The sequence below is a fragment of the Cyrtonyx montezumae genome, unplaced genomic scaffold (genome assembly GCF_038088225.1).
Source record: "Cyrtonyx montezumae isolate F1298 unplaced genomic scaffold, pur_monq_1.0 scaffold_10, whole genome shotgun sequence".
Lineage (NCBI taxonomy): Eukaryota > Metazoa > Chordata > Aves > Galliformes > Odontophoridae > Cyrtonyx > Cyrtonyx montezumae.
The window spans coordinates 843,611-869,083 of NW_027071826.1; the positions used below are offsets into that span (position 1 = coordinate 843,611).

General features: G+C 47.2%; 1 protein-coding gene across 1 annotated transcript in view; it reads left to right on the plus strand.

Moving 5' to 3' along the window:
* The first annotated feature begins 1,527 nt into the window (after nt 1-1,527).
* Nucleotides 1,528-25,473, plus strand: part of RTN1 (reticulon 1) — a 93,401-nt gene continuing 69,455 nt past the window's right edge. Inside the window, exon 1 of the mRNA XM_065747596.1 lies at nt 1,528-1,696. Coding sequence (XP_065603668.1) covers nt 1,528-1,696 — 169 coding nt within the window. The remainder of the gene's footprint in view (nt 1,697-25,473) is intronic.

A 25,473-nucleotide genomic window follows, 5' to 3' on the forward strand; every position in this document is an offset into this window, starting at 1 on the left:
GCAGGCAGAGCCCGGAGAGCCCCCAGGACCACATGTGAATAGGTGCACTTGGCAATGGGGTGTTGGCACGAGCCAAATTGTGCTGATCTTTTTGAGGCCAAATTGTGCTGATCTTAGTCTACAGTAGTTCCACTCTAGACCTGTACCACACAACCCTGCCTTCTGTAGCATCCTATTACTCACAGCCACATTTACCACTCTGAACTCGAGACCACAGTGTTTACCTGAAGTCACAGCAGCCACCTGGCTTGCAGCGTGCTTTGGCTAATCCTGAGCATGTTGCTCACACCTCGGTGCTTTGGGGCCAAGCCTCCCCAGAGGCTGAGGAGCCCATCTGTGAAGGGCCCAGGGGAACTGGCACTGAACAGCACTGATCCCAGCAGCAGCAGGACTACTCCCAGAAACAGATCCCGGACCGGAGTCAGGAGATTTAGACTGTGTATAAAGGGAAAGTTTTTTATGATAAGGGAGGTGTGGCACTAGTGGGCACAGGTTGCCCAGAGAGGCAGTGACACTCACAGCTCTGTCAGGTGCTCTGAGTCCCACCCGGCCTCACCTTGTGTGTCTGCAGGGACAGGGAGCCCACCGCCTCTCCAGGCAACCTGTGCCAGCACCTCACCACCCGTACCATGGGGAACCTTTTCCTTATATCCGATCTAAATCTCCACTCTTTTACTTGGAAACCGTTCCCCCTTGTCCTGTCACAATGGACTGACTTTGCTTCCTGCCCTCTAAAGGGACGGCAGGGTACTGGATCTCGCAGCACACCCGGGAAGTGGCACAGATCCTGCCCTGCTGCATCTCTCGCCAGCACTCCTCTCCTTAATCGCAGGGCTCCCTGCACCATCTCTGCCAGCACAGCTTATGAGAATCAGTAAAAAAAATAACCAAAAGCATAAAAGGGAGAAGAAGAAGAATAAACAAGGCACGCAGACACCTGCTGTGAGTTCGTTTTGACAAGGGTCATGTAGGTGCAGGAAGCTGCCACCGCCTGCCCGGCGTGGCTGCAGGCAGCACGGAGCCGAGCGCCGGAGCGTGGCTTCTTCCGCTGGGCTGGCGGAGATCGGGGGGCAGCCGGGGGCCCGTGGGACGCGCGTGGCCGCGTGGCCGCCTTTCCCCTGGAAGAGGAACCAGCGGCATCCCCGCAGCGGGCGCGTTGTGCGGGATTCTGTCGCGGGAGGGGATGCCGAGGCGGGGGATGCCCTCTCCCGGGAGGGGACACGTCGCCCCCTGCGTGCGCGGGTCCGTTCCCATCCTGCCGAAGCGGTCGAGTGGGGGAGAGCGGCAGCCGGGCCGGCAGATTCCTGCCCTGTGATATGCCAGCCACAGGGTGACGCAAGGGCTGGAAGGCTCCAACTGAACAAGCCATTTTCACCTGCGTAATACGCGCTAGTGGAGATACGGCGGCGGCGGCGGCGGCTCCGCGTCCCGCAGCCGGCCAGAGCCAGCAGCACAGCCCTCGGCGGCCGCCTCCAGCGGCTCCCGCCGCAGCCCCGCAGCCGGAGCCAGCGGCCGCCTGGCAGCAGCATGTCGGCCCCGCCGGACCCCCAGGACCTGCTGCTGGCGGGCACCGCGGAGCGCTGGGCTGCGGCCGGGGGTGCGCTGCGGGATGGGGACGGGGCTCAGCAGCGGGAGCGGCCGGCGATCGGCTCCGCCGGGGAGCAGCCGCCCGTCGCCATGGCGACTGCATCGCCAGGTAAGAGGCGAGGGGCATCCGCCGGCGCTCCACGAAGGGGCCTGGCGGCGGCGGCCTCTCCCGCCCGTGTCCCCGTCCCTCCCCCTGCTCTTCGCCCAGCCTCGCTGCTTGGAAACACTGCGAGTTAGCGAGCGCGTGGGGGAACGCGGAGAAGAGCGAGGCTTCGCAAATCGCTCTCGCTGCGGTGGGGGAGGGGGATGCAGAACCCGGCCGAGTGCCACGGAGCTTTCTACAATTTGCTGGGCACTGGCAGTCTGGTTTTCAGTCACGCGTTGGTTCAGTTCGGTGGTGTTTGGCGGGGCTTATGCCCGCACGCATCCAGAGTAATAGATCGCAGACGAGTTACTTCAGATATTCCTTACGTACCTGAAATGCCTGCATGGCCCCGTAATATTATTGCAGCACGCAGATTTTTAATGGAGTGACTGTTCTGAAGTGCTGTTATCTCTACTGCGTGCTTTTGGAGATAGCATCTTAATAACAGACTTTGGGATTGCTGTGTTTTCCTCTGCTCGGTGTACCTGACTTAAGGTGCGTTTAGTTGAGCCAGGCTGCGTGGGTTCATTGCTTTTTTTTTTCAGCTTGCTTTGGAGATGTGTTTGATTTCCCTTGGTTTAGGGTTTGTTTCTTTAGTGGGTGTGCCAGTAGCAGGGGTGCATGCATTGAAGCTCAGAGGGCTTTGGCTTGCAGTCAGTCCTGACAGAAGCATTTGGGGGAAAGCAGGTCTGTGGTTCTTGGTGACATTTGCCCACTTCCTTTCCCTCTGCTGTCCGCCCAGGAACTCAAATAACAAATAATCCAGCCCTTGGGACGCTGGTGGATCCCATCTCGATTCCTTTTCACTGGGAAACAGGTGTTTCCATTATGCAACCTGACAGCATTAAAGTTGTGTTCAGGAAGTTGAGGGTCAGGGCATGGGGTGGGAATCGTTCTCATTATGCAATAGCTGCAGGAGCATTAGGTACTGCGTTTTTGGGCTGAGTCCTTCCTAATCCCCTTCAGTTAATCAGCACAAAGAGTGGCTGGCCAGAATAAGCAAGAATCAGTGTGGCTATATTACTCTACTCTTGCTCTCTGTATGTTTTTTTCAGCGTGTGAGTGTGCATCTGTGCTCGTGTGTATCTGTGCTCGTGTGTTTTCTCGACGTGGATATTTCCCTGCTGCTTTTCTGTCTGCTTAATGCTATCGAGCTCAGTAGTAAAATGGGATCTCATGCTCATTGGCTGCTGTGGGAAATGTTTTGCTGTTTTGTAGCTTTGGGCAGGCAAAAAATGTGCTGATGTGCTGCTCATTCACTGATCTGAGCGGTGATCACAACCTAGTGGAACGGGACTTTTTTCTGCCAAGGGAGGCAGATGGGATTGTAAGGCTGCTCGGGGCATGAGGCATGTGCATGGAGCAGGGCTCTGGGGTCCTCAGGTTGGGCTGCTCAATGGTGCAGTGACACGAGGAAGGAGGGAAGGAAGAGATCATGTGAGCTTTTGTTGCTCACTGATGGATAAAAACGTGGCCATGCTGAATCTTGGCATACAGAACAAAAAAGGCTGATCTGCGAAATAGTATAAATCCCAATAAATCAAAGAGCTGCTAACATTTAATGAATGCTTCTTCAGGTTTAGCCTTGTTTGTAGATTCAGGCTCAGAGAATGCAGAATAGAGGGAATGGATGAATAAAAGAAAAAGAAGAAAAGGAAAAAAGTACAAAGAAAAATAGAAAAGGGGAAAAAGAAGTTCTGCTTTTGGAATCATTGCAAAGGGGCTTAGAATATATTTGTATTTGTCAAATGGTGGCAAGGTAGAGATAAGGTGAGCAATGCAGACCTTTCCTGGTGTTTGCTAGCAATCAGTCTGATTAGCAACATCTTGAGAAGAGGAATGTGTTTTACATATCTTTCATTCTGTTTTCCCTGTTTAATAGGTAGCTGGTGTGTGTGTGTGTGTGCCAGACACAGCAGCATCCCAGTCAGAGGAGCCCTGTGCCCGCAGTCTTTCTTTGTGGCTGCATTGCCTATATTTCTGTTCTACACGGGGAGGAGTACAGCATCTCACGATTCTTTGTGACTAAATATTCTCAAGTTGCTGAGTGAGAGATCTGTCATATTGCTGAGCATCTGAAACTGTAAAGTATTTCAGAAAACTCCGTAATTCTGCTGCTTAGAGGGGACTCCTGCATGGCCCTAAATGTAGCACTAAACCCACGAAGGATATCTGGCTCCAGAAAGTACCCCAATCTTAGACCTCTTGCTACTTAACGGGGCACCTGGGGATGATTCATGCAATGAACAAGGCATCCAAACAAGAGCCACCTGGCCTGTTTGTTTTCCAAACAACCCCCAACGCATCCTCTCTCTCTCCAGCTCTGACAAGCCCTTTTTATAAAGACTGCTGTTCCACTCTTTGAGGCAAGAGTAGGATTCGGAGACTGGGAGATGATGGGAATTTATCACAAGATGTTGAGGAATTTGCAAAATTTTAGGTTGTATAAGAAAACTTTCCCTAACCTGGGCTTTTGTTTTAAGTTTCAAAACCAGCCAGGGATTGTTGAAAGGTTCGGGAATATTTTCAAGCTGGCTTTGGGCCCGGCCTTGAGCTGAGCTGGCTTTGTGTCAAAACCTTGTGAGTGGTTTCTGAATGATGAAAAGCATGGGTTTCACTGCGAGTTCTCTGGATCAACTGAAATCTGCAATGATTGGAATCACAAAAGAATATTTCCCACAAAGAGTGGAAAGCTCAGAGATTTCTCAAGCAACGTCAGGGTCATAAGGAGCTGCAGATCCCACAGCTGCTGCTCCTCCGGCAGTGAAGATTGACTCCAGTAGCTTCTGGGCACGGACAAAGTAGAGTTCCTTTTGCTTTTATTACTTGGCCTCTAGCTTTTGCTGAACATATTCCACTCCTTCAAATTGCTCCTTCCTGATGATGAGTTTGGTTTAGGGTGAGAAGAGCTTGCAGGCAGCTCTTGCAAGGGCTGGGGAGCTGTTTTGTGTTGGTGAAGAAGAGCCCCATATCACCCAACACACCATCTGGTCACAGATTCTGTTATTTATTTTGATACATCGACAGTCATTAAAAGTCTTTGAGAAGTGTTATTTCCAAAAATATGGCACAGACTGACAGCCATTTCCCAGAATAAATAATGTGGCTTCCCTCAGATTAAAAATGGCAAAAGGTAAGAAGGGACTCTTCTGTGGTGCAGGTGCAGGGAATCGGTGGGGTCTCCATCCCTGGAGGTGTTCAGGAAGCATGGAGATGTGGCCCTGAAGGACGCGGTCAGTGGGCATGGTGGGGATGGCTTGACAGTTGGACTACATGAGGTCTTTTCTGACCTTAATGATCCTGTGAGTCCATGATTTTATCCATGGCATTATTTCCAGGCAGTGGTGGCAGTCCCTTCATCCACATGGCTGAGGTTGGGAGCTGCCAGTGAGCCCTGCTTGCTGTTACTCACACCAGAATGATCTTTGCCTTCAGCGTGGCACAGCAGTCAGGACCTCCCAGGCCATCACGTCCCATTCCTCCTCCTTAGAGAGGCCACAGGGGTGGGGTCCAGCTGTGCCACAGGAGCTGGCATTGAACACCCAGGCCATGCCTGTGAGGATGGCAAGCAGCACCTATGGGAACCCTTCTGGAGTGGCAGCCAGAGGCTGACTGGGATCTCCAGGAGTGTCTAAGTGGCACAAAAGCCCTGTGTTTTTGGGACCGACTGTTGCAGATGTGGTACATACTAGGGAGGTGAGCTGTTCTAATTCCTGCTGCTCTGTGGCAAGGACAGTTCCTCCAAGCTCAGTGTTTTTAGTGAAGGCCTTTCTAAAAACCATTTGTAAGTCGCATCATTTGTAGGGGTCAGTTTTGAAATGGGCTGCCAAAACACCCTGCCAGCCAGGGCTGTGGAGAGCTGCTCCCAGCACAAGTCTGTGTTCGTGCTGACATCCTTCACCTGTAAATCCCATTTGTGTGAGTTACTGGTGGCTTTGCTACTCAGCATGAAAGATCATTTTGGTCGTTTCCATGCAGACTAAGAGCCCTGGTATTCGCTCAGATGGAGAGAAGTGCATATGAGCATGAGTACCTGCATTCTGTGGTTTGGCACTGATGCTCGTGGGGTATGTCAGAGCACAACCAAATGCTGAGCAGGTTGCTATTGCTACCTTCTCTGCCTTCCTAGCCTCCCAAGTATTGCCCCCCTGATGTGCCCTGCCAAACATCCAAGGAAATGTACTATTTAAAGCTGTGTGGACTGTAAAGTCAGAAATCCAAAACCCAATGTTTTTAAAGTTGCTGTAGAAAGAGTTTTGATAGGGTGGTTTCACTAACCTAAGCATCTGCCACAGGGAAGCCTGAGGAGTTGTTCACAAATAGGCCTGCTAGGCAATCTTGCTCCGATTTAGCCAACTGAGGACAGATTTAATCTCATTTTGAAGGAATATTCATTTATCCATGACAGTTTTATTTTTGAAATTTCAATCCTTCATGATTCAGAGAATTGCATTTGTTACTTTTATACTTTCCTCCTGTATGGGAACTGCCGAAACACGGCCTGAACCACTGATAGGTCACCTGAGGTGAGCACTGGGGGCACAGGTGAAGGTGATATACCTGTGTGATTGGAAGGGGTGGAGCCTGGCTCCACCTCTCCCAAACCCCATTTAAGGGCTGACCACCACCGGGGAAGGTGCTCTTGTTGGAGATCACTCCTATGTGGAGTCTACTGTGAGCCTTTGTCATCTTTAAGGTGAGCCATCTTCCTTTTTGTATTATTTGTGCATCATCTACATATAGACCTATTCAAATATACCATCATCTATGCTATTTTTTGAGTATCATCTTTGAGATTACTCACGTTGCACCTCCCTGGACTGAAACCGTGCTGGAATGAGAGATCGTTTGGTGGAAGTCTCTGTGTGGCCCCTGGTGTTGTGTGAGTGGATTTAATACCTTGTAGAGAGACAGAAACACGGTGGGTTTCTTCTTGCACCTTGGACCCTTCTCTTTCTGTCATTCTCATAAATTTGACAGAGAGGTCATTTTGTCACAGCTTACAACCAATTATCTAAAAGAAATTCTTGTTGAAATACCACCTTCCATTCCTGCATGGTAAAGCAGGAGTGAGAGCTCCTCTTGGGCTCTCCAGCACGAGCTCTGCTTGTGATCTCCAGGCTTGAGACCTGTGGAGCATTGTAATTCTTGAATCCTTGCAGCTCGAGATGCAGCTGTCCTAGCCCCATTTCCTACAGAAATGTAGGAAACTTCATCCCCATTTGACTTCAGAGCTGCAAATGTATTGAGGAAGAGGATGAGGCAGATGAAAGAGAGACGTAACACCAGGGAGGGTGACTCACCTGCCTTTTATTCTTTTTCTCTGGGTAATGAAATGTTTTATTTATAGGCAAGGATAGAGGGGGGAGGAGAGCGGCAATGGGGAGGCTGTGGGTTTTCCAGTTGAATTTTGTATGTTGCACCTTTCCTGGGCTGTGTAGCTCAGGGTGTCTCACTGGTATAGTGCTCCTTGACCTCTGTCAGCTTGGGCCGCTGGTCAGCCTGTGCCATGCCCCTACCCACTGGTGCAGAGCCTTTTCCTAACGCCCAGCCTGACCCTTCCCAGCTCAATGCCATCCCTTTGGGTTGTGCTGCCTTTGGCTCAGGGCTCCTCAAAAGGTTTGGCAGATCCCTCAAATCTGCCCATCTTGTTTCCACAGCCTGTCCCACGGACAGACGCTGGCCCAACATGTGGCCTGGACTGAGTCCACGATGCTCTGGACTAGCACGTGGCTCTGCATCAGGCCCTGAGACCTAATTATTCTGTGTACACGTTTTACCTCCTAATTGCCAAAATAGCTAAGGAGTTGTGGTTTCACATCATTAACAGCAAACGGAGTTTTTGAAATTGGTGTCTTAAGAGTTCACTTTCCCTTCTGAGTCTTCTATGCCTCCAAAATGAGCCAAGAAAAGACAGAGCCTTCTGCTTTTTTACGTGGCATTTATACCCCTCTGTCTGCTTTTCATGTTCTGTTTTCTTACTGACAGGTTGGGGCTGCTTACAGAGTTCTGGGGTTTCTTTTGTTTTTATTTTATAAAAGAATGAAAGGCTGTCATAGCAAACTGTAGCTTCGAGTAATGAAGCATTATTCGTAATTAGTTTTCTAAGTTAAGGATAGTACTGTGCTGCAGTAGACTGTGCATGATTCAGCACTGAGGAACACACTCTGCATTTAGTACTCATGGTTCTGAAGTCACATCTGCTGTACGGTCACCTAACACTCCCAGAAACTGCACATCTTCAGCAGTGAGAATTTTTAAGATTCTACAGACTGTGAATCCCAGCCTGGATGTGTTGCCACAGCAGAGTTTCCCTGGGTACTGCTGAGGATGGAGCCCAGGAGGCTGTGCTCTAAAGGATGCTTTCTGAGCTGAGGGAGCTCCGGAGGTCTGCTGAGCTGTGCCAGCTGTAGGCTTTGCTGTGCCACTCAGGACATGAGTTACGCTCTGTTTTTCAGCAGTGCTGAATTTATGAACTGCATCTGATTTATTGTTAGGAGCTTTGAAGTGCTTGTTAATCACAGGCAGTAAAAAACAAATGTAAGGGACAGCCTTGTCAGGTAGGGAACCTCCCCAGTGCCTGCAGCTGGGAATTTTGTGTTTCTTTCTCTTGACCCATAGGATTTTTTTCCATGCAGATGTGGGTCTGTGTCTTGGCTGCACCCTCTGCGTGGAGGGACTGCACTGAGTCCTCAGTGCGGGAGAGATGTGGACCTGGTGATCCAGGGGATGGAACAGCTCCCTACAGGGACAGGCTGAGAGCTGGGGCTGTGCAGTCTGGAGAAGGGAAAGCTCTGGGGAGACCTGAGAGTGGCCCCGTGAAGGGCACTTTGAGAAAGACACTTGAGGGTCTGCTGTGACAGGACAAGGCTAAGTGGTTTCAAACTGAAGGAGGGCAGATTTAGATTGGATATAAGGAAAAAGTTTTTTACAGTAAGGGTCAACAGCACTGTGGCTGAGTTGGGAAGTGAAAGCCCAAGACACTCAGCTATAGGGAGCACAGCATCTTGTATCTGCTCCCCTCTGCTTAGCAGCATGGGAGGGTTTGGTGAGGTTTTATGGGTATCCTCCCTGACTGCTAATGCATGAGGGGGGACTGAATTTCAGTAAGCTTTAATTAGGTCTTTCCCTTGGTGTCCTTAATGTAGAGGCTAAAGAGATGCACTTGCTTGTGTGCATGGGAAAAGCTTTGAGTATCAGGGTATTTTGTTGACTTCAGTAACGAGGCGTAGCACAACGTGCTGGAAATGAAACACGGACTTTGGCTGAAAAGAGCCTGAACTGCTCTGTGCAGGTGTAGCTGCAGGATGCACACTGTAACCATACTTGCTGACTTAGAGCAGTACAAGGAATACATGTTCTCCTGCCCTTTTACAAAAGACATAGAAATGCAGATCCCGATTTTGCTCATCGTTTTTTCCTCTGATGGTTGCTTTCTCAGGTCCTCCAGGTTATGCCTACATAAACAATCTGTGATTCTCAGACAGGAATTAATTTGCAGGAAGGATGTTGTGGCGGCAGGAGAAGCCCCAAGGAGATGTGTGAGAGCTGGGTGAAGTCCCAGAGGAGTCAGCTTCTTCTGAACATGATGTTTGTGGAAGAAACACAATGTAGAGCCTCCATGCAGTAGTAGCTGCTTATTGGTTTCCCTCATCAGAAGCCATTGTATCAAAATGGCTGGCAAATGGCATCTCGATGAAACAGATGAGATAAAGGTTTTACATGATTAAACAGCACAGAGTGGATCTTCTGTAGGTGGCAGCTGATTCCCTGCTTGTAAAGTTTCGTGTGTGTTATGCCTGGCTACATAGCATACAGCGCTGAGAAGTCAAGCGAGCAAATTGTTGTTTGCATGCACAAATGTGGAGCCACTGACTGAAAAAAAACTGGGTTATTTTTACCCAGATGAAGCAAGAATGAAACAAATAATGGCCTCTGCTGATGCCAGGAAAAAGAGAGTGAAATTCCTGGCATTTAATTTTTTTGAGAACTCGCCATCCACCAAAAGATCATCCCACAAGATCTGTGGATCAAAATGACAGTAGATAAAAATGAGTGAAATCTTAGAACTCAAATGCATACATTCTCAAATTCTCCCCCAGTCCATTAGTGTGTTTGACGTGATATGGCTACCAGCAGGGCTCAGAAATGTACCTTGTCTTCATTTGGTTATTCCAAAGAAACTTATATTTTAAAAGGACTAATTCTGCCCTGTCGAATTCTCCGTTCCACTTCAGAATTGCCTTGTTAGGAGCTTTTATTTTCCCCCCACCTTAGAAATTAACATTATGGATTACAAAGGATGTTCTGATTACCTCTCACTGTAAGAGCCAGTTGCTGTTTTGGGTTCATTTTTTCTTCAACGTCTCTCTGTCATTGGCCTCTGTAATTCAGTCGCTGTGTTGCAGAAGTTCAGGTCAGAGCTAAGGAGATAGGCGTGGGGATTTACACTGTGTGAAATGTGTGCAATCTGCTTTTTACTTTGAGCTTGCTAAACAGACCATGCATAATCCCTGGAATATTTAGTAGATCTGCCAGGCTGTGAAGATGGCATTTGTAATATCCAACTAGCTACTTGCACTGTGACATGGTTGTCCATCCCTGTGCATCCAAACTCTATTCAAAAGCATCCTGAGGATGGACAGCTGAACAAAGTGTGCAAGGAAAATACTCCCCACTTGGAGATTTTGGAGTTTGGACTTCTTCCTCTTCTCTCTCTGTTGCATTGCTCTTCTAACCTACTTCAGAGCACACTGCATGTTTTGCAGGTGAATCATACTGTGCAATGCACTTATGTATTTCTGCTGTGCAAGTACATTGTCAGCTCACATTTGATAACCTACCTGCAAACAAGGGTGCTTTCCTGCAAGCTTTGGATCCTAGCATCATTTTCCAAGTGAGAATAATGCACCCACTGTTAATAAATCAAGCTGGGTCTGAGGGTGCCTCACCACTTTCACTGCCTCCTTGATTAGCATTATTCTCTGAGGTATAAATTAAAGAGGAAAATGTATAATCTGGGAAGCTTTCCAACATCATCTTTGCAAATGTGAGCGGTGCTTTGCGGAGATGTCTTTGGTGGAGGAATGCTAATGGCAGTGCTGAAGATGTGTGCTGATTGCACCCAGAAGAGCAGGAAAATGCACAGAATAGCTTCCTTTCTCTTCCCTTTGTCACCGGGATAATTTCTAATGCTGTCTGCACAGGATGGATTTCGAGCTGTTTCTACACAGTGCTGATCCCAGAAATACGGCTTTAGTCGCTCCTTCTCTACTGCTTGTTCCATTATTCTGACATCTGCATAAAATACGTTACATGTTCACATCTCAGCCTCCAAATAATTGCCTGCAGTTGCCAGCAGTGAGTGCCCACAGTCCCTCTGCTCTGCTGGTCAAAGCCTGAGCTTCAGCAAGGAGGATTTTGGGGATTTCTTCCAACTTTTCTGTGCCAGTCCGTGATCGGTTCCCATGAGGCATCATCATCACAGCCAGGTGGGACTCATGATGCTTCCATCACCACCAAGGGAAGAGGAGCGTGCTGCAGAATGTGCTGGTGGGCAAAAAATATTCCACAGGGTGGGTGTGTTCTGAATGGGCTGCTAAGGGATTTTTCAGCCTATCAGCAGCATCGTGGAAATGGAAGTGACACATCTTCCAACGCTTCCTTAGGAGTTGGTTTTCCCCTTCCTCTCCCTGTAACCTGGGTCTGTGGTATTTACTGAATCTAAAAGTTCAGCAGGACTGTAGTACTGGGAGCTTTGCTTCATAATGTCTGTGTTTCTGTTTGTTTTTTCTCTGCCAGCATCATCCCTTGCTTTCCAGGAGATGGTGAAAGCAAAGACTGGAAGAAGACTGAGCTAGTGTTCCCCATCCTGGGGAGGTGTAAGGATGTGAATACCTTTACTGCTCTTTTGCAGGTGGGAAAACTAATGCACAGAAGGGTCTTACAACTAGTAACAACCCCAGCAGCTCAGTCTGAAGTAGCTGTGGGTCCGCTGAGGCTCAGACAGTGCCAGGCTGCTCCAGAGGGGTTCTGCTTTTATCATCAGTGACTCCGTTTGTGGGGCCCCTCAGGTTGAGGCTCCAAAAAGTCAATCCTGTCTCCTGAAAAATGTAGGGCAGCTATTTTTACTTAGTTGCATGAAGGTATTTTTTTTTTTCTTCTGCCTGCTTTTCACTTTTAAATTCACGCTAAGGTTTTGTATGTTTTGCAAAGGCATTCATCCTTCCCACTGAAGAGCATAGAGGGAATCCTGTAAGTGCCATGTGTTATTTGCTGCCTATACCAGCACTGCTAAATTAGCTGAAGCAATGTATTTCAACAGTTCCAGACATTTTTTCTCTGGAGCTTTCTCTTCCACAGAAAGGTTTGCTGTTTCCCCTTCATTTGAGGTGAAAAGAAAATTGAAAATAATACGGAATTTTCCCACAGGACAGAATTTATTTTGCAAAAACTCCACTTGCAGCTAATATCAGGAAAGACACAAACAACCACAGCTGTTTAATTCCAGCCCTGCATTTATGACTTATTCTTTGCCATCACTGTCTGAAAAGTAGCAACACTGACACGCTTTATACTCTGCTTGACAATGCCACTTAAATCTGAGCCCAAATGTCCTAGCAACTAGGATTTGTTAGGACCTATTTAATGCACTTAACAGGACTGTGCTTTCGTTTCTCTCTTGCTGGTGACAGTGAAGTCACCTTCTGACTCAGCCCATCTAATGGCTCCTGAGCTATAATCATTTAATCACAGAATCATTAAAGTTGGAAAAGACCTCTAAGATCACCAAGTCCAAATCATCCCCACCGTGCCCGTTATCCATGTCCACCAGTGCCACATCTCCATGGTTCTTGGACACCTCCAGGGATGGTGACTCCACCACCACGCAGGTTCTTCTCTCTGTGTGGCCAGTGTTTTTGGCACCGTATGTGAAAAGCCATGAGGCCATCAGCATTCACCAGCCCAGCAGCTGCCCAGCATCCTCTAAGTGCTTCTTCCCTTACTTGCATAAAAGTGGGAGTTGCATACTGGTGCCAAGCAATGGGAGGAAGTCAGTGGAAGCAGAAAATCTTTCTTCTACGACTTTATACAAAGAGAACAAAACAACTTAATAAGCTCCCTCCTCTTATTTTGTGTTAGTTGGAAAGCGGTGCAGACTCCTCAGTGAGTGCTCAGTGAGGTCTTCAGGTCCCATCAAGTTCCTTTCCCATCCTACCATGTGGTGCTGCAAAGACACATGCTTCCTCAGCTTTGCTGTGCTGTATGTTTTAACCAGTGCATTAGAAAACAACAACAGAGTTGCAGAGATTTTCAACCAATTCCGGCCCCATTTTCCACCAGTGATTTGAGGTCTCAATTGTTCTGCTGTACTACATGCAGTTTATAAGAAAGTGTTCTAGAGGAGCTGGTTTCTGACCTCATCCAGCAGAAAATTGAGAGGGAAAGGGATATTTGCTCCTGGTGCTTGGGGTGAAAAACCAGAAGAAATGAGCCATGCTGAAAGTCAGTGTAAGCACAAGGACAGAATTGTATAAATGGAGCAGGAGGGTTCAAGAGAGGAGAGGAAATTAAAATGGAGAGAAAAAGAAATGTCCAGAGGAAGAAACCCAAACTACTTTCAAGAGAACCTTGAGGTTTGTGGAGGAAATTAGGTAATGTGATGCTTGCATCAGTAAGGAGTTAAGCTTAGAAACTCAGCAGGTGCCTTCTGCTCTACTTGTCCCTCAGCTCTAGGGACTTTCCTAGCCACCCCCACCCTATACACACCCCATTGTTTACTTGGACCTATTAGCATAATTTCGCTTAGAAAAGCTTTTGAATTAATTTTACTTTTCCTGTTATTTCCTTTACTCAGCTGGAAAGGCATTGAATCCCCATTGTCCGTGGGGACAAAGTGCCAGCTTGCAGCAGGACCTGGCCTCGCTCACCCAGCCCTTGGGGAGTGGTTGGCTTCTCCCTGCTCCTACAGCTTGCACTGGGAAGATATGAGTATGAAGACTTGGAGTGATCTCTGCCAGTTGTATAAATGGGCTGAATAAATATGAAAGGTTCAGCAGGCACAGGGCTCCACAGTAGCATAAACAGAGAATGGGAAACCACAGATAGCAAAAAGGACTGGGGGGTGTTGAGGGCCACAGGTGTTGTAGGAAATGGTGCCTGGGCCAACAGTGTATCTTGGTAATGTTGATCAGGTCTCTCTGGACTTTCTCTTGCAGGACTCTGCAAGCTGGGGTGAGTGATGTCAGCAGGAAATATGGTGTTTTCTCCTTTTATCTGCAATATTTTATCTCCTTTTCTTGTCTGTGGTCCCTGTTCTGTTCAAATCAGCCGCTCCTGCTATTACTCATTGGAAGTGCATGCCAACCATGAGTCTCAGAAAAATGGGAACTGATGATGTTTCTGTATTTCAGTATCTTCTGATGCTATTTTTTTTTGCTATAAAAGTAGTTTCTGTTTTGCAGGAAAGCCCTGCTTTCCTTGGGGAATGAAGTGACTCCTGCAGACAAACATAACATTCAGTGTTTCAGGCTGGATAAGCTGAGCAGTTTTTGGCTTGAAATAGCAATAACAAAGATTTTTAATAAGTGTGAGCTTGGTGGGAAGAAATGTAGAAAGTGGAGCATGCAGTGATAGTTGGAAATTAGCAGTGTAGTGCCTGCATCCGAGGAGGCAAGAATGGGAAAAAGATACAGCACGTTAATTTGATCTGATTGGCATTGTTAAATACATTAAGGTAGATGGAAGATGTGAAGAATAGATGAGTGATTTATAAATGCATACTGTGTGTCAAACCTGATGGTTTACTTCAGTCAGTTGCCTGTTGTTTTAGGTTGGGATTTCAGTGAGATGTGCAACCCTGTGCTACACAGGCATCTGCTGGCTGAGCTGGAGGAGGGCAGTGCAGCCATGGCACGCTGGCTGTTACCTACAGAACAGAGAGCTTGACTGGAAGGGATGTGCTCAGGGAGCATGGGAGCTGCTAGTGGGGCTCCTTGGTTAACCTGGGACCCATCTTATTAAACCTCTTTTTAGAATACTCGGCAGCAAAAGCCCATGGGAATACGCTGGGAGTTGGGGTGAGAGCTGAATGGAGCATGTGATGCAGGAGGTGGCGGAGCTGGGCGGTTGTGAGGGGTGCAGAGTCCTCCCAACACCCTGCAGTGTGAAAGGAGCGGTCCCGTTGTGTGCTGGAGTCACACTGCCCTCTGCAAAACAGCGGAAACGGTAGCAGTGGCAGCAGAGAAAAAAATACTGAAGTGGGAAATATTTGACTGTTTCGGTGTTTTCCAAAACAACCCCCAGCACTGGCTTGGAAGTGATTTTAATTTGACAAAAACAAGAAAAGGTTCAGTTTTACTGAAATGACCTTCCGCAGCCAATTCTTTAAATGAAAGCTACCCGGCCCCTTCTAGGGATGAGGAAATAGTCAATAAAAGCAGCTGTGGGAAATGTGGCACCTCTTCCCAATGGTGTTGATGCCAGTGAGGAAGCAGCGTCTCCTCAGGATGACTTGCTCACCAAATCTGGAAGTGAGTGCTTCCATTTATATTTGGGCTCTGTGGCCTGATGATGAATATTTGAAAAGTGAGCTGTACCATGTAATTGTAGCCTCTTACATGAGTCACATGATTATTTAATGAGGATCCCTGATTGGAAGAATGAGCAAACACATCTTTTATACATGATTGTGCCAATTTTGGTCCTTATTTTCTCTTGCTGCTGATACACACAAGTTTTTCATCGGCCTTGGCAGACTTTCCTTTGCTAAAAATGTGCTGAAAGAAAACGAGGTATGGATTTAGGTAATATAAAATCATTTAAATGTGGGTAATATCCACTGATTAATGCTTGTATAATCCCCTCTGTACCAAAATAAGGAAGATAAGACTGAGATTCACTTCTGAGAGTGGCTACTGCTTTGTACATGTCCAGTTGTGGAAGTGTTAAGTGAAGTCAGCATCAGCTTCTGGAAAGACCAGTTGCTTTCCTAGGCCTGCTGTAGGCTAGGGGCTTGGGGGTGTGTGGTTCAGGCTTCTCCTGAGTGCCAAAGTGGCCATAATTCCCTCCTCAGTGCAGGAGTGGGCATTGCGGCTGTGATAAGGCCACTCCAGCATCACGTCCTCTGCTGGTCTCTGGGTCTTGTTTTGCATGCAGCTTTAATGCAGGATCTCAAGGTCCACCAAACATCAACATGTGAGGGGTCTGATATCTGCCATTTGTGGTACAGTGCTTGTTAGAAGTTGTTCACTGAAACATTTTTCATTACATTTGGGGAAAAAAGCCTTTCTTTCCAGCAGATCTAATTTGGTTACAACAAAGTTCAGAAGCACTTTCTCTGAAGGATGTTTTCAATTAATTTTAAGCTGTGCTTCATGAATACAGAACACGATGTGTTCTTGCTTTTCCTCAGCAATGAATGTTGCTGCTGATGTAAAACAGTTGGTGAGCAGTCTGATTGAGAATTAATCTGTTTTTCACACCAGAAAGGCCACTACAGCTGCAGCAGTCCGAGGTACCACTCCTACTTGATCCCTGCTGCTGAGGAGTATTTTTAATCCAGTATAAGTGTGAGAGTTTTATCTCCTCTGTCTGTTTGGGTAGTGACTCCACGGGTACAACACACTTGTCTTTCTGTCCCAGCAGGGATTCCACCAATTATTGGTGATTATTTCCCAATTTAAATAAATTTTGGACATTTATCCTGGTGGCATGAATATTTCCAGAATCCTTCAGTCTGTGTCTTTATTTAAATTATTAACTGGCTTCCCTTTCAAATGCTTTTGCCAAACCAACAACAACCTCTTGAGTCACAAGCATAGTGAAAGGCAAATTCTTTCATGATATACAATACTCTTGAAAACACAATGCTGTGTGTTGAATAGATCCACTCACTGTCCTATTAAGTAAGAAAAAAAAAAAAGGGAAGAAATAATAGGCGTGGAGGTCTGAAGCTGGACATCAATGGAAGAAAAAGGATTGTGGCAGCCCACTGAGCGTGCAAATAGCACGCATTTGTGGGGAAAAAAAGAGAATGTTCAGGAGAACATCTGGAAAGAATGGTGCCAGATGGTTTTTGGCTTTTTGATAGGACTAGTATTTTTTTGGTAGAGTATGAAGACCCAATTTTCATGTTTGTCAATATTTACAGATCTCAGTCTCGATGTGAGGAGGAAAATAAAGTCTCAAATAGCACTCTGTGCATGCTCAGAATAAGCCTGATACTCTGCGTTTTGCTGACTCAACCCAAATAGCTTTTGATTCTGAAGTGCTGGGAACGCCCAGCTCCTTCCCCACTTGGTGGCATCTGAGAATGCTACAGCACTACTCCAGAAAGGATTTTTTGTAGAGGAGCAAACTCCAGGCACCCTTGATGAGAAAATTTTAGCATAGCAAAGTCTTGAGGAGCTGGTAGCAGGATGAAATTCCTGAGATTGCCACAGATCTGAGACCTGGTCCGATATTGCAGGCTGGGGAGAAGCTGAGAGTAGTAGAAGGGAGCAAAGGAGAGAAACAGGAATGAAGGTTGGTCTGTGCTGAACATTTCATTATGAAATGATTGCAGCTGCAAATGTAAGCTTTCCCCCATCAACCACTGAGATAAGCACAAGACAAAGTTCATTTATTTGAACAGCTCCCTAGTTTTGTGTTATGTGGCTTGGAGGTAACACTGTTTTCCACATTTGTAAAGAGACCAGATTCATTTTGAATAACCTTGAAAATGTACAATAAGCGGTGAAGGTGTATTCTGCCTCGTGCTTGGGTTTTCTTTCACAAATCAACAATTTCAAAGCTTTTAAAGCACTCACAGGCACGCCATTGAATTGGTGTTGAGGAACGGGTATTTTTCATTTCATTTCATTCAAGATGGAGAAGAACTTTTGTTCAATTTAAAATTTCAATGACGAGGCCTATGTGGGACTAATGATAAACACTGTTATGGGGCAAAAATCTGATATCTGAGGAATTTACTTAAGTTCTTCTGCTATTTTCTACCTGAGTGCTTTCCCTGAGGTTGCTTCTGAGGATGCTGCAGCCAAGGCAGCACCAGATGATGCTCCCACGTGTCAGTGACCCTTAGGTGCACCAATATGTGTTGGCAGCCACACGTGTTGTACTCATAGTGTGTCCCTGGGATGCCATACAGATGACTAAAAGAAGCCCCAAAATCTGTTACGTGGTGCTGAAGGCAGATCTTTACCTACACAGAGCATGAACAGGAAAATAGTTTTATTGGAATCTGGTGGTGCTAAAAGTGCTGATGTTTTCTCACGTGCTGTGCCATCAGCTCATGGATGGAAAACTCATATTAACACTTGGGAAAGCTTCATTTCTCCAGGGGAAAAGATGTCTGGCTGCGTATCTGCCTTCTCCAAGAGTTCCTTAGTTGTGCAGTGGTTTGCTCCCAGTCCTCGGGGGTGCCGTGTCTTTCCTGCTGTGGCTTGGCGTGTTACTTTTCTTCAGTTTAATTTCCATGAGCATTTCGCACTTCTCCTGCAGTTCTGCTCACTGTGGGGTCGTTACAGCATTTTAGCAAGACAGAGACGAGATGAAAAGCAGTGTTATTTATCTGAGCTGGAGGCTGCTTACATGGGGGGAGCTTCACGGGTGTGCAGGCCCCCAAGTGAGCAGTGTGGGAATGGTGCAGTGCTGGCTCTCCTTCTTCCTTGCTGTTGTGATGGTGCAGTGTGTTCTTGGGCAATGCAGATGTGTCCCAAGGACAAGCAGGACATTTTCTACCATCTACTTTGCAAAGGATGACGACATCTGAGAATGCAGCTAGCCTCCAGCTTGTGACAGCAGCTGGTCTGAAGAAGGTTTGGGGAATGAGGGGAAGCTTCTCAGGAGGTCTTGATGTAGAGGACTGCATGGGAACTGCTGGCCAAGTGGATAATGAGAATTGCACAAGAACATAGGATGCAGTGATGAAAGCATGGCAGAAACCACTACAGCACTTTGCTGCTGGCTTATAGAAGCTACAAGGTGTGCAACCTGCCCTGTAACATTTCTTTCATGAGTACAGTTGTCCAGAAGTCAGGCTGTGCTCCTGAACCTTAATTTCCTAAGTAACATGACACAGTCTGCCCCAAACGTAACACGGTGTGCCATGTGCCTGCATAAAACTGAGCATTTTCCAATGGCAGAAACTTTGGGTAGAATGGAATAAAACCTGTATTTGAATCCTGAGCAGAGTATGAAGCCTATTGTTAATCTCCAAACATGTTTTGAAAGGGGGTTTTATTTAAGCAGAAATATCACAGATCAGACAACCACTTTTGTGCATAGGTACATCTTTGGTTGTTTCTCCACTGAAAGTCCAGTGAGGCCAAGAAATGAATCACATTTCTGCCACCTCAGCATGTGGGTGATGTGGTTGTCAGCCCAAGACCCTCGCTCCATTAAGCCATTAGCATTATTTATTTGTGCTTCCCTATCAAGAGAGCTCCCTGAGGTCTCTTTGGTTCTTGAAGTTCATGCTGGCCATGGACTACCCCTCAGGAGTGACCAGAGTCCTTCTCTGCTCTCCAGCCTGTCCTTGGGAAGGGTACATCTGTTGGCTTTTCCCTACTCCATTCCTACTTAGATTTTTCCAGGAATTTATTTGGCAATTGCTTAGAATACTCTTGGTCCCCCCCCCCCCATTCTGTTGTCTTTGGTATACAGGCATGGAAGCCTGCACACACAATATGTGAAATGCTTTTATTAATTTCATACTGCTTATGAGTTACTGTCTGCAGACCTGCCACAACAGCAGATTAAGCTGGAGTTGACCTTTCTCTAATCTGCAAATTGAGAACTTGTCTGATATATCTCTTCATTATGAAACTGGGATTATTCCAGCAAGGATAAAATGTGAAGGCTATCAGCTGCTCTGGCTGAGATCCTCACCAGCTGGGAGCAGGAATATGTAAAATTAGCTGGGTGCATTGTGGAGTGTTCACTCTCTCTTCTAAATGCTTTGCTTAAAGCCAGGATGTTCTTTGTTTACATCCTTCTGAGGAAAATAAAGCCCCTAGCACTGTGCTCTGTTACTGTAGGAGTCGGTATGTGCTTCTGTATCCCGGCCATTTCCAAGATGTGATATTTACAGGTCATTCCGAGCATCTAAGCTTGTCTTACTTGCAAACAGCCTTGCAGTTCTGCTTTTGCACCTAGGGTCTGCCCCTTCGTCAGGCTTGATTTTCACTCCCTTTCTTTCCTATGCATTGACTGGAGACGCCTTCATTTGCTCCTGTAACACCCCGTGCCCCGAACGATGAGCTGCAGCTGACAGAGCCCCAGTGCCAGACAGCCCTCTTGTCCTCCACCAGCACATCACACCCAGCCCCTCCCGACACCGTGACAGCGTGTCTGACACGTCTCCCTCTACTCTGCTTTCCATTTGTTTCTTGGGGAAAAGCACAAGGAGCATCATTACCCGCTGTGACAAGCCAAGGTTATACAGAGGAGAACTCCTTGGGACAAAGAGAGGACAAGATACTCCAAGGAGATCAGGATCAGGCCGTGGTGGGATGGACATGTGCTAGGATTGAAGAGGTAGCCATCATCCACAAGCTTGATTCTCAGCTCTTATAAACTAGTAAAGCACCCATGCAGGAGACCTGGGAACTCAGGGACATTGCTCTGTGCTTCCTATTTACTGATGCGTCTACTGAGTGATAAGACATCTCACCCAGATCATGCCATACAGTGCTGTTTCCCCTAGGGGAGTGGATTCAACTGAAAGCACATGCTGTTGAGTAGGATGTTGGGATTGCCTCTGCACCAGAGGCATGGTTTGTGTGAAACAGGCTGCCCAGATGGGTGCTCCATCTCTGGAGGTGCTGAGGCCAGGCTGGATGGCACTCTGGGCAGCCTAATCTGGTGGGGGCCAGTGAGCTCGATCACGGGTTAGACCTAGATAATCTTTAAGATCCTTTCCAACCTCAGCCATTCTAAGATAATTCCATGACTCCAGATACTGAAGTGTGCAAGGGGTTCATGCTGAGTATGGGGGCAAAAGCCCACTGCATCTTGGGGGAGGATGTCCCTGACCCTCTCCACAGCTCCTGCTCTTACGCAGAGCCAAAGAGCATCACAGGTCAGTGCATGGCCATGCCTGGTAGCATGCATGGAGTCACTGCCCGGCTATTGCTGCAGGCATCGAAAACATCCTGCTAGAAACAGCAAGGGAATGTTCCCCACCAGTAATGGGAAAAGCTTCTGAAAGTGTTGGAAAAACACGCTAAGTTTGCCCTAACTTTGTGTTGGCATTTTCCACAACATTTCACTTGTTGTTTGCTCACAGAAGCTCAAATCTCCACGTATTTATTGCTCAGAAAATGGAAATTCTTTGATCTAGGGCTGTTGAAATTTCATGCAGAGACAGAGCAGAAAAAGGGAGGCTAGAAACTCCTGGAGGAGGGGGGACAGGCTTCCCAGGACAATTTCCATTTCATCAGGTTGAATTTTTTTGTGTGCTTAGAAGGAACAAAAGCTGTTGGCTGCTAATACTTATTCCTTGTGAGATGCTCCTGTAAAGTTAATGGGAAAGTGCTCCTAAGGAAATTTTTGGAATACCTTTTGAACGGGAAACAATGTTAGATCTGCTGCCTTTCATTGTGTGTTGGCCTGGTTTCCTGCAATTCAGCTTTAATGGGGTGTAGATAGGAAGGGGAGTGTCCCCTTGGGCTCCTAATGCTGATTTCTTTAAAACATGCCCATTGTATAGTTTGCACGGATGGGGGATTTATGGGAGAGTAGTACCCCATCAAGGTCCTATATCAGAAGAGTTGATCATGAAACAAGGGGAGGAATTTTTCTCCCCATTGTTCTTAATTGAAGAATTATATTTTCCAGCAGCAGTTCTGCCAGATCTGCCACTTGCAATGAGCTGGGCTGCTGCACTAAAAATAGAGCTCAGTGGAAGCATGCTTTTGTTGTGTTGTGTCATGCACTGTGCCTTTTGGCCACCATTCCTGTTGTGATGGGAATTTCACTGCAGCTTTGTGGTGCTGGCATTGCTCTCTGCCACACTTCTCACTGCACTCTGCAGGCTACCTTGGCCCCGTGCAGGCTGAGCTTCTTCAGAAATATCTAGAACATGCAGCTAGCAGCTCCTTGCGCCAGACATCTGGGAAATGGTTTCTGCCCTGTGTAGGTGGATGAGTGCTCCTCAGCTCACCCAGCTCCAGTCCCTCCAGAGAGCTCTGCAGTTGCCTATGGAGAGATTACTGAGCATCATTTCCAGAGCCTTGTGCATGTTAAAACCAGCTTGGGCAACTGCACAAACCATTTAACAGCCAGTGCAAAGGAAACACCTGAGAATGGAGGAAGGCACGTCCCCATAAGGTCCCTTGTTTCCCATGCAGTGTGCCTCTCGCCCTTCCCCTTTGTTGTGCTGCACAGAAAACCCGGCTATGTGCTAATGCTTGATGCCAGGCTGCTTTCTGTATTGCCATCAGCAGGGAATTAATCCCTGCCCCGTGCCAACAGTGCATGTGTGGAAGAGCCCCCTCATTTGTTTACTGGGCAGAGACCAAACTGCTAATTGGAAGTCCAGGCTGTCAGGGCCACCCTGAAGGGGATCTGGAGGCATGCCTTGTGTTAATTCTGGTGCTGATAGAACCAGTGGAATTACCTGAGCTTAACAGAGGCGTCAGGTTGGATATTAGGAAAGATTTTTTCTCAGAAAGAGTGATTAGGCATTGGCACAGCTGCCCAGGGAGCTGGTGGATTCACCATCCCTGGAGGTGTTCAAGAACCGTGAAGATGTGGCACTGAGGACATGGCTTACTGGGCATGGATGGGGTGGGCTGGGGTTGGACTTGGTGTTCTTAGCATAATTCAACAAACTCTCCATCCACAGAGCAGCTCCTGAAGTTGTTTGATGGTGAACAAAGTGACTGACAGAGACCATACCCCTCCAAATGGTGCCACTGTCTAAAGGAGAGTGCAATGAAGTGTGCTGGGTTTTCACTTCACTTTACTGCTATCCACCCAGGGAGTGAGCAACCTTGGGTCACAAAGCAGTTACGTGCATAGCTTTCTCCTTTTTTTTGCAGCCCAGTTACTCATGACTGCTGTAATGCAGATAATGTTGCTGCAGTAACACACTGTTGGAATGTTTTGCATTCAAAACTGTGTTGGTAGTGACATCCTCGGGCAGAAGGAAGAGCCCCTCATCATTGGCACATAGAGAAATGATGTTGAGTTTCTCTCCACTGAGCAGAGCCCCTCAAACCAGAACCTTTATGCAATTATGCGAGGGGGGTTTTTTATATTATTTTTACTTCAAATCCTAAGAAACTGTCTCTTGAATAGGATGTTTCATGCTGGTTTGTTCGTCTGTGCATTTCCCTGGCAGGTAGCATATAAATAGCTCGGAGGCTCACACGATTCACGAGTTCTTTTCAAAATACATTATTGAGTCATCTTAAAGCCTCCTACTGTAGCTCTTTTAAAGATGTACTCATTATTTCAAGTGGAAGATACATGTCCAAGAAAGAATGGCAAAACCCTGGCTTAAGTTTATCTTTCCACCAAAGTGCTTTGTTTAAAAAGCAATAAGGAATGAAATTGCATGCAGTCCTGCTGGTGAAGTGAGCAGGCAGCATCTGCACTTCTCCGCCGCAGGTTGTGCTGTGATGCTTTGTACAGCCAGCAACAGAAAGCAGGGTCCCTTCCTCCCTTGCCTTTTGCCATGTAGGGCAGAGCACTCCAGCCAGACCTCCTGGCTATCCTCTCCACCTGACCCCAGACACCATCCAGCTCTCAGGAGGCAGGGCAGAATTAGGGCAAGATCCCCAGGGAAGGTGGCTGCCAGAGCAGAGCTGGCTCAGAGGGTAGAGCTCGTCTAAATATTGAGCTTGAGTGTCCTTTCTCACCTGGAAATGTGGTCTGAAGGGAGCGGGGGGATTCGATAGACGTGAGCATATGGAGGCCTGCAGGTTGTGACTGCAGCTCAGCCGTGGCACTGGGGGAATCAGATCTGTCAGATAAACACTGACTGCCACTCACACCAAAGTAAGCAGAACAACCACAACGACCATTTATCCACTGCTGTGGATTGCAGTGTTGGCCGCTTGGGGAACAATACAACTCAGTTATGACTGTGTGTGTTACAGAAGAGCACGTTTCCTTCAAATGTGGGAGAGCTCTAAACTGACCAAACTGTAGTTACCTGCAGTGGGAGCTGCCTGAGGCACTTGTTCCCTCATCTAAAGTACCTCCGTGCTCCTCATGCATAAGATGTTCAGGGCTGTCTCACGTTTGTGTTGCTTTTTGTTTTATTTTTTATTTTTTTGCTGTGGATGTATCTCTGCACAGTATTTGAAAGATAAATCAGAGTTTACACCATACTAATTCAGATCAGTGCCATGTGTATTTTCTTTTTGCTCTGAGGTTGTATGTAAGTCTGAAGCAAAACTTGTGACCAGATTAAGCCCACAAAGGGAGTTTTAGTAGGATACCTGGGTTGAATTTCCCTTTCTTTTGCTATCAGATCATGCCTGACTGCCCTGCCCAGGGCAGCTCTCTCCTTTGCTACACGTGTTTTCTTGTCCTGTGTCTTCAGTGCATCTCCCAGTGGCATGTCATCCAAATCCTGCTTTTGGTAATGGCTTGTCACTCCTGTGGGGTCAAAGGAACACGGACGAGTCCTTGTAAGCCTTAAACATCTGTAACTTCCCCTTAAGTTCATTGTGAACATGAAAAATAGCCTGTGATGTCTTAGACTTCTTCTGCACTTTTAGCATGTGGTTCTGCTGGCTTGAGCTGTGAGTGCAGCCTGAATGAATCACAGATGCCACCAGCACCCTGCTGCTTCCCAGCACACTTCTTGGTGTCCTTTGGGCACTGCTGTCACTGCTGTGTCACTGTCAGGAGCTGTGCTGGGGCCACAGAGTGTCAGGAAGCAGCAGTGGTGTCCACAGCTCTCGGGCTGGGCTGTTGCCATATTGATCTGCTGGAGACTGGACAGCCTGTGCTGTGCTGTTGGTTGGCAGTGATATGCTGACATTTGTTGTCTCGAGGGCTGCTGAAGTTACAATAAAGTAATACGGTGTTCCTTCTTAAGAACTAAGTGAATAGATTTGAATCAACCTCTCAGATTGAGCATTAGGAAAGAATTATTCTCAGACAGAGGTAATTCATTGGCACAGCTGCTCAGTGACATGGTGGAGTCATCATGCCTGGAGGTGTTCAAGAACTGTGGAGATGTGGCACTGTGGGACGTGGTCAGTGGGCACGGTGGGGATGAGGTGGGTTGGGCTGGATGATCTCAGTGTTTTTTTCCTACCTTAATGATTCTGTGACTGTTACTGAGAGAGCAATAACCAGCATGCTGTGGCATGCCTCCTACTGAGATGCCCCAGTGCCACCTTGGCTCAGGCATCCAAGACGGTTACCTTCTTGATGAGTTATGGTATCCAGGATGGATGAAAATACACTGGGAGTTTCCACCCACGACTGCTGGGACTCAGGGTGCAGCAGAGATGGGATGCTGATGGCCTTCTCCAGTCATCACAGTGGCTGGGAAAAAAAGAGGATGGAGCTAAAGAACAAATGTATTTTGTGGATGGAGATTTACTTGTGGAAATAAATATTCCTTCGTGGATTTCTATCAGAAGACATCAGCGTATCTCATATGGCATCCTGCAGAATTGTGCTTAAGGATTTTACCTTAAGGTGCTACAGCCTCATCAATCATAGTCTGTGGGTATCACCTTTGAAATAACTATGTGTCTTTCTGTGTATGTGCA